General features: G+C 54.4%; 1 protein-coding gene across 1 annotated transcript; it reads left to right on the top strand.

Annotated features, from left to right (window-relative positions):
- Positions 1-1,731: 1,731 nt before the first annotated feature.
- On the top strand, positions 1,732-4,500 carry LOC125519783 (Pyridoxal phosphate (PLP)-dependent transferases superfamily protein). The gene has a single exon (XM_048684553.2). It carries the CDS (start codon positions 2,201-2,203, stop codon positions 4,244-4,246), a length of 2,046 nt encoding a protein of 681 aa, XP_048540510.1. The 5' UTR covers positions 1,732-2,200; the 3' UTR covers positions 4,247-4,500.
- Positions 4,501-9,555: the final 5,055 nt, after the last annotated feature.

The raw sequence follows: 9,555 nt of genomic DNA, 5'->3' as shown, positions 1-9,555 counted from the left end.
GAAAGCACGATGACGGATACCGAGTATTTCCGTAATCACTCGGGTCAAATTGTGTCTTTCACAAACTCGTTCTGCAAAATCACAATCAATTCAGGGGCTAATGTTGAAGATACACATAACAGGTAGGCCCACAAAGGGTTGAAATATCATAAAGCATGGGGTCCACGCAACATGTGGACCCAGATAAATTTCATACACACATACTATCCACTCGGACAAGCAGCATACTATCCACTCGAATGAAAGTTCACCACTTGACCGTATGACTCACTCGTATATGCGAAGACCAGCAGGCAGCAAAGCAGTCAAAGCATCATTCTCATAGTGAAAGCTTAGTAGTGAATTGGCATTATGGCATTCATGTCCCACTATGTAACATAGGAGGTGAGGGGGTGGCGCACTCTGTATAAGCTACCCCCACCACTAGGCTAAGGGGCCTCTTTTCTTCCACCTCTCTCTCTCCTTTCGTCATTAGTCTCAACACTACGGGAATCCGTTCTTCTCTCATTGTAATCTCCGAATACATTTTAAAATGAAACAAAGCCTCTACGGAGCACGGGACGTAGGATTGTTATCTTCACCGCGAGAGACCCGAACTCGCTAAAACCGCCGTGTCATCCATATGCATCTCGGTAGATCGTGCTCCTTTACCATATCCCTTATTATTATCGGAATAGTGGACATACGTGTTGGCCGGGGCCTTGCGCTTGGCCTCCAGGTAAGGTACAGGTACAGTGGAGGCGCCGATTACCGGTCACGTTTTCACATCTTTCACACAGATCGATCGCCGTCTCCTCGTCAGTCGCCGTTGTCCAGAGCAAAGACGGAGTGCAGGACGGCCTCTCTCTATCTGTGTAGAGCCGCCCCCCGCGCGTCGAGGTCGTTGAACCGGTCGTGGCGTGGTGGGGCTTCTTTTCCCCGCGGTGGCGCGCTGTCCACTTCCACGCCCTTTTTCTGCCTGGAATGATCGGCAATCGCAATTGCTCAACCGCTCGTATGTGCAGGTAGCAGCCGGAGGTGGACGCCAATTTTGATTATACTTGTTGGTGTCACGTTGGGAATATATATGTACATCGTCGTGGTCGTGGTGCAACCCTGCAGGCCGTAGCAGCATAACATGGGTGGAATGGCAGGGAATACGGTCAGCGTCAACGAGCTCCTGCTGAGAGCCGATCGAAGCAGGCTGGTCAAAACGCGCCATCTCTACCCCGGTCGGTTCCATGGCCGTTCCTCTCCACTTATTTTTGCCACCATCAGTCAGTCAGTCGCCAAACATGCGCAACACTTGGTGGCCCAGTGATTGATCTGGCCCGCCGTCTGGCATCTTGCAATTGGAACCAGGTTGATTCCAAAAAGAAAAGAAAAGAAAACTTCGCTGAGGTTGCCATCGGCCATGGAAAGAGGTTGTTGCTATCGCCAATTTATCGAGAAAATCGCGTCTTCCTTTTCCGACGCCTTGGGTCCTCTACACTAATGAACCAGTTAGGTTAGAACCGTCTAGGATGGAGATCTCAGTGGGACGGTAATTTTAGGCACAACAGAGCACACGCTAGTACCGTGTCAACGTCAAGAGCGACGTCTTGGAGAATTTGACTAAGTGTCTAGAGTAACAAACGCAGTCATAAATAAATCCATATAGTTTACACAAGTAACGCAAGCACACGTCGGTGGCGTAAATACAGGAAGAACAAAACAGTAAAATCCATGAATCCGGGGGAGTGGGAAAGCAACTCTGTCTGCTCTGGTTTACCATCCATCATCACACAAGAGAATGATATATGTTCAGGTTGAAGACAATCATTCAGGCCAGATTAAAAAGGGCTAATAATCATCCATCATCCTATATAATCATCTGTCATTCAGCGGTTTCTCATTGACTGGAACTGCGTACCAGCCTCCATGAACCAGAGGGTGCTGTGCTGCTTCACGCTTTCTTGCTACGTCGCTGTCTGCGCGAGCCTGTGGACTTGGCTAGCTCAAGCAGAAACTAAAGCTTTTCCCCGGCAGCAGGAGGGCCACTGGCGCGCACATCGTCGTTCATCACCAGCTAGCGAAGCAAACAAGGAGCTCAGAAAGAGGCGGCCGCGGCCGGCCGCCCGGCCATCCGGTCGCTGTCCGACAGCTCCTAGACAGCGGCGTCGACCGCGCCCGGCCGGCGCCGAGCTAGCTAGCCCAACGACAACCCGCCCATGAGGCAACCATGCTCTTCCTCTTCACAAAGTACTTATCCAGGGGCAGCAAGAACGCGGCAGCCGGCGACGCCGACAGGAGGCAGAGGCAGAGGCAGAAGCAGAAGCAGCGCGAGATGCCGGCGGCATCGGCGTCGAATGGGGCTGTGGACCGCGAGCACGGGTGCATGCCCGGCTGCGTGCCGGTGCGCGCCAAGCGGACGGCCACGGTTACGACCGTCACGACCACGTCGGCGAGGACGTCGCGCCACAACTTCGTCAGGTCGGCCGCGTCGGGGCTCTTCCCCGGGGCACCGGTGTTCACCAACCACGAGTCCCTCCCGCCGCTCCCCGAGGCCTACTCGGAGTTCGCCTCCGCGTTCCCGCAGTACGGCGGGCTTGCCGGCTCGGCGGACGCGATCAGGGACGGGGAGTACCGGCACCTCGACCGCCACGTCTGCCTGGACTACAACGGGATGAACCTCTTCTCCCACGCGCAGATGAACTCGTCGCTGCCGTCCACGTCAGCTCCGGCGGAGCCGTCGGCGTGGCAGCCGCCCTTCTTCGACATCGCGTACAGGTCCGCGAGCCTGCGGTCGCAGGTGCAGCAATGTGGGGACGGCACGGCCGCGCAATCCGCGGCGGGAGGCATCAGCGGCGCCGTCACGAGGCGCATCATGGCGTCCCTTAAGATCCCCGAGGACGAGTACACCATGGTGTGCACGGCGAACCGGACCACGGCCTTCCGGCTGCTGGCGGAGTCCTACTCCTTCACTCCCGGCGGCGGCAGGAAGAAGCTGCTCTCCGTGTACGACTACGAGAGCGAGGCGGTGGGTGCCATGGCTCAGTGCGCGCGCAGCCGCGGCGCGGAGGTCATGAACGCGAGCTTCGCGTGGCCGAGCATGCGCGTCCACGCCGCAGACCTCCGCAAAAAGCTGCTCCGTGGGCGGCGGCGGCAGCGCGGCCGCGGGCTCTTCGTCTTTCCGCTGGTGTCCCGGATGACCGGCGCGAGGTACCCGTACCTCTGGATGAGCGCCGCGGCGGAGCAGGGGTGGCACGTGGCGCTGGACGCGTGCGCGCTCGGCGCCAAGGACCTCGACACCCTCGGCCTCTCCCTCCTCCGCCCGGACTTCATCGTCTGCAACTTCTTCAAGGTGTTCGGCGAGAACCCCTCGGGCTTCGCCGGGCTGTTCGTCAAGAAGGCCAGCCTCGGCGCGCTCGAGCGCTCCGCGGTCGCGCGCAGCATCGGCATCGTCAACATCGTTCCGGCGCGGCGGTGGTCGCTTCGCGACGACTATTCCACCGACCTGGAGCACTCGCTCACCTTCCCCAAAGCGGGCGACCCGCCAACGGCGGACGATGTCGATACCACCTGCTCATTTTCCGGCCCGCTCAGCGCCACCGCCACCGGTCGCAGGACAGACGAGGCCGAGAACGGCGACACGCCGGAAATTTGCGAGGTCGACCGTAGGCCATCCGAAGCCGAAGAAGACAGTCGGCCATGGCCGCCGCCGGGAGCAGCCGAAGCAGAGGAGGAGCGCATGCTGGAGGTGGAGTGCAGGGGGCTGGACCACGCGGACGCCCTGGGCCTCATCGCCATCGGCAACCGGCTGCGGTGCATCAGCAACTGGCTGGTGGTGGCGATGCAGAAGCTGCGGCACCCGCACCCGGAGCACGGCGGCGGGAAGCAGCTGGTGCGGGTGTACGGGCCGCGCGTCAAGTTCGAGCGGGGGCCCTCGCTGGCGTTCAACGTGTACGACTGGAAGGGGGAGAAGGTGGCGCCGGCGCTGGTGCAGAAGCTTGCCGACCGGCAGGCCATCTCCCTCACCTGCGGCTTCCTGCGCAACATCTGGTTCGCCGATAAGTACGAGGCCGACAGGAGCGCCGTTCTTGAGCAGGCAAGCGACGGCGGCGGCGAGGTGGGGATCCACGTGGTGAATGCGTCGCTGGGGTTCTTGAGCAACTTCGAGGACGCGTACAAGCTGTGGGCGTTCGTGGCCAAGTTCTTGGACGCCGACTTCGTGGAGAAGGAGAGGTGGAGGTACACGGCGCTCAACCAGAAGACCGTCGAAGTGTAGGTCGCCACCGCCATGTTCGTCGCTGGCCGGCCCGGTATGGTTCTGTTCACTGCGTCATTTGCTCACGACGCCATTTTTGTGGGATCAGCTCGACCGGGCCGACAGTGAAAGAGCTACTCTCTTCGTCGGAGAGAGTTGTAGCGCTTCTGCTTCTGTGTGAACTGTTAAAATGTAGACTCTGTTTCGTGGCTGGGTGGGGGCGTTCGTTCTTCTGTACTGCATTTGGAAATACAGGCAACCATTGGTAAGGGAAAGGACAGCTCAGGTGCTTAGAGCAACTCTATCTGCCCGATCACCATAACAACCGTCCATATAACGATTTTAGCCGAAAAGGTTGTTCTAACACTGTCGCCATACACCTCTTGATCGACAGAATTTATGAACGGAGCTTCAAATTGAGCCTGCAGGCCTCCATATTTAGAGGCTGTGAGGCATTGGGTTGGAGGGCGTTTCATTTGCAAATCGCTTGCATGAGAGGGAAGTTTCACCTCCCTCCTCAGCCTCTCACGCCAATGGCGTCGAAGGCTAGGCGCCCATGGCACCAATTAATGGTGGTCGTCGCCTGGCAATTTCCCGTGGTCCTTCCCGCCACATTTCCTGCGGCTATAAAAACGGCGACGCTAGGGCTAAATAGCCCATATCCTCGCTGCCTACAACCTCCACTTTTCTCCCCGTCGTCATGTCACTTTCCCGCGTGATGTAGGGTGGCACCCTAAACGGCCGATCTTTCACGAAAAAGCGGATTCCAACGAAGAACACAAAGGACACGAGGGGAAACATGAGAGAATCACTCAAACCAACAAAGAACGATCACACATATGCTAGATTCTCGAACACAAAAGAGATACACGATCCAAATCCAACAATGGACGATACATAGGATAACCGGTTCTTCTCCATGAGGAGGTCTTGATGTCTTCCCGTTAGGGGTCTTAAATCCAGGTGGATCTTCTCCGAAGAGGTGACGGTCCCTCGCGGAGGAGTAGATCCGGATGGATAAGCGAAGCTCTATCTCACATATGAGCTAACACAACGCTAACCCTAACTAGGAGGAGGAGGAGGTCTATTTATAGTCTTAGTGCAAATGAGGGCAAAGTGAAGGGGTACATGGGCCTCGGGCTCGGAACTGAGCGCAGACACCTACCGGACGTCCGGTGGGACGGTCGTCCGGACGTCCAATGGCTTCCGTACTTCCGCTGGTTCTGGCTCGGTTGAGGTGGCACCGGATTTCCGGAGATGGCCGGTCGTCCGGTCGCGTCGGACGTCCGCTGTTTCGGCTCGGGTGCGGGGGCGCCGGTCGTCCGGTCCTGGTCGAACGTCCGCTCACTGTAGCTTGCGTTGGCCGGGGCCTGGACAGGCTGGGGCTTCAGGTGTCGGAAGTCTGGTGCTGGCTGGTCGTCCGGTGGCTGTAGCTTCAGTGGCAGCTCTTCTTCTTGGCACTTGCTGTCCTCGTCGTCTTGTCCGTTGGATGTAGCTGCACCTTGGCTTTCCTCCAAGCACCTGATTACACATAGTGTTTCCGCTTGAGGTAGCAGCCATGTCTCATGTATAGAAAGTGGTAGTTCGGAGAGGAGCGGGTTCACCTTATCTTCGATAGCCTTTGCTCGAGCTCTTATCATTGGTCCAAGTGGTATCGTAGGAGACGTAGGTAGGTCCATGGGGATGACCTTGGGATGCTCCACATCATCTCCCTCCCTTGGGAAAGACCCGACCTCGGATCAAAATCTTCATCATCATGGTAGGGCGAGAGATCCTTGACGTTGAAGACGTCGCTCACGTTGTACTTGTCGCGCGGGAGGTCGATCTTGTAAGCGTTGTTGTTGTAGCGTGCTAGCACCTTGAAGGGTCCATCGGCTCATGGTAGAAGTTTGGACTTGCGTTCGTTGGGGAAGCGTTCCTTGCGAAGGTGTAGCCACATGAGATCTCCAATGTTGAATATCATGGGTTGCTTGTTGACGTTGAGCTTGGTCGCGAGTCGTTGTACTTGGCGCTCGGTGGTGTGCCTTATATCTTCATGCATCATCTTGAGATAGTTCACTCGTGCACTCGCGTCCATATTGATGCGCTCTTGTAGTGGTAGAGGAATAATCACTACTGCAGGATGCTGCTAACGCGACACTACGATCAGAGACCCTTCGACGAAACTGTGTGCGATGCCATAATCGCAAACGGTGGTGTAAAAAACCCATCAAAATAGGTGCAGAACATTTGCGATGGGGGATGCATCAACACGGTTCAGATTTTAGTTACGTGTGCGATGCAGGGCATATGGTTCAGCTCAATTAATTGTTTGTGATGAGGAGGAACAAAAGAAACGGACAGCCAGATGAAGGTGTGTGCGATATACAGCATACGGTTCACTCGGATGAACTGTTTGTGATTAGGCAACACAAAAGAAACGGGCAGCCAGATGAAGATGTGTGTGATATACGGCTTGCGGTTCACTCAGATGAACTGTTTGTGTTGATGCAAGAGAACAGAAACGGTTCAATATAACAAGATGTTTGTGATATGCCGCAAGCAGGTTTGTAATCAGAAATGTGTGCAAATACTGATAATAACAGAAACGGTTTCCTAGTGTGGTCCGTGTTCATCTGATCATCATCTCCTTCTTGTGCCAGCTCGATGTTCCTTCTATGCTAACTTTCCATTAATTGATGGCGTTTTATGAACACGCCACCGTTTTCCACCATTTCCTCACCTGTTTCCCGCCACCCAGCAATATTGCGCATAGGCGGCGCGCGACGCACGAAGGCGACAAGGGCAGCTTGTAGCACACCCACCTTTTCCAAGCATGCCAACCCACCAAAACGCCGCCTCTGCCATCAACCTCGTCGACGAGGAAAACGAGCAGGCGCCATGGCCCGTCGAGGCCGAGGCACTCCCCGGTAACGCGATGGACGACGTTGTGATGTGCGTCATCGCCAGGGTTGAGCAGACCTTTGGCGCATGGCACTTGAGCGCCGCGGATCAAGATAGGCATGTCAGCGCCGATAGGCTGCAGCTCGCCGCACATCATGATCAATGGCGCGCCGCAGAGAAAGCTAGGTGCATCTGCACCGATAGGTTGCGGCTCGCCGCACGGCGGGACCGTTTGAGCGCTGCAGAGCGAGAGGCACGGGGCGCCGCACAGTAAGAGCGGATCCATCGGCGCTTGCCTGCTATCGACACGACGTTGCAGCTGGGTACCCATCCGATCAGTACCACATTCCTCGCTAGGAGTGGGCAGAGGCCCTCAGCGCCGTACTTGCACCAGAGGCCGGCCGCGCCGTACTTGCACCGGACGCCCGCCGCGCCGTTCGCATGGGTGCCGATGTTTGCCTTGTCCGCGGCCCGCTGGATGCCAACACGCTGGTCCGTAGGCTCGACCGCCTCCTTGGCCCAGGTGTCCACCTGGGTGCAGTAGAGGAACATGGCCGTCGCATCCTCGAGCTGGTGATCTCCGATGAAATAGCCAACTTGGAGCTCGAGATTGCGCTCCAGATGTACCGCGGGCGTGTCGACCACTTGGACGGACGCCTGCACGAGTTCAGGCAGAGCCAAGAGCTACCGTAGGCAAGGGCTGCTGGTCATGGTCTCATGGACGCGTTTTATTTTGAGAAGTCATTTCGACGTGGATAGCTATGTGTTCACAACAATCATAGTATTGCTCTGTTTATTGCTCTGTTTCAATGTGTGTACTCTATTTTCCATTCTTATATGTTTTGTTCCAATGTGTGTATATACACTTTCCATTCTGTATATGTGGATGATAAATTAGTATACAAAAACAAATAGAAAATGGAATTCATAATATAAATATATATATATATTAAATGTTCATTAATTCATCACAAAATATATATATATATATATATATATATAATATCATCACATATACGTGATCATACTTAACTACTAGGTACAATGCATAAAATTGAAAACGAACAATACTAAAACTAGTAATCCCTCCTAGGGCCAGTATTCCGGCAGCCCCTCGCCAGCAGCTCCCTGGTGCGCTGTTATAATAAATCCGAGGCACACCGTCGATCATCCGAGGACCAAGCAATCACACGAGCACGACACCGAGATTTGTTAACGAGGTTCACCGATATGGATACATCCCCGGGACCTGAGTATGGGCGCTCCTCCCCATGACACCGCTACAATACCGCACCCGGTCGCCCTGGACACTGGCACATGCCGCCGGCTTCCCCTGCGTTCCGGTGCTATTATATTGGCATGGGTTACATCGTGTTTCTAGCCCCGCTATATATGAGAGGCCTAGGATACAAGTGTCCTACTAGGACACGACTCCATATCCTATCTAAACACAATACAACTACAAGTCCAACTGTAACCTACCTTGTACACTATATTCGACACAACTCCAACAAACTCCACCTTGGCGAATATACTCCACCACCCTGGATTTGTCCATGCGTCAAACTTCCATGTACATGTTGGAAATATGCCCTAGAGGCAATAATAAAATGATTATTATATTTCCTTATTCATGATAATTGTCTATTATTCATGCTATAATTGTATTATCCGGAAATCGTAATACATGTGTGTATACATAGACCACAATGTGTCCCTAGTGAGCCTCTAGTTGACTAGCTCGTTGATCAACAGATAGTCATGGTTTCCTGGCTATGGACATGGGGATGTCATTGATAACGGGATCACATCATTAGGAGAATGATGTGATGGACAAGACCCAATCCTAAGCTTACCTCAAAGATCATGTAGTTCGTTTGCTGTAGCTTTTCTGAATGTCAAGTATCATTTCCTTAGACCATGAGATTGTGCAACTCCCGGATACCGTAGGATTGCTTTGGGTGTACCAAACGTCACAACATAACTGGGTGACTATAAAGGTACATTGCAGGTGTTTCCGAAAGTGTCTGTTGGTTTGGCACGAATCGAGACTGGGATTTGTCACTCCGTATGACGGAGAGGTATCTCTGGGCCCACTCGGTAATGCATCATCATAATGAGCTCAATGTGATCAAGTGGTTGATCCTGGGATCATGCATTACGGTACGAGTAAAGTGACTTGCTGGTAACGAGACTGAACAAGGTATTGGGATACCGACGATCGAGTCTCGGGCAAGTAACGTACCGATTGACAAAGGGAATTGTATACGGGGTTGCTTGAATCCTCGACATCGTGGTTCATCCGATGAGATCATCGAGGAGCATGTGGGAGCCAACATGGGTATCCAGATCCCGCTGTTGGTTATTGGCCGGAGAGCCGTCTCGGTCATGTCTACGTGTCTCCCGAACCCGTAGGGTCTACACACTTAAGGTTCGGTGACGCTAGG

The sequence above is a fragment of the Triticum urartu genome, chromosome 7A (assembly GCF_056163025.1).
Source record: "Triticum urartu cultivar PI428250 chromosome 7A, HENAU_Tu73, whole genome shotgun sequence".
Lineage (NCBI taxonomy): Eukaryota > Viridiplantae > Streptophyta > Magnoliopsida > Poales > Poaceae > Triticum > Triticum urartu.
The sequence above is the reverse complement of the archived record's forward strand: the minus strand, read 5'-3'. Positions and strand labels throughout refer to the sequence as shown.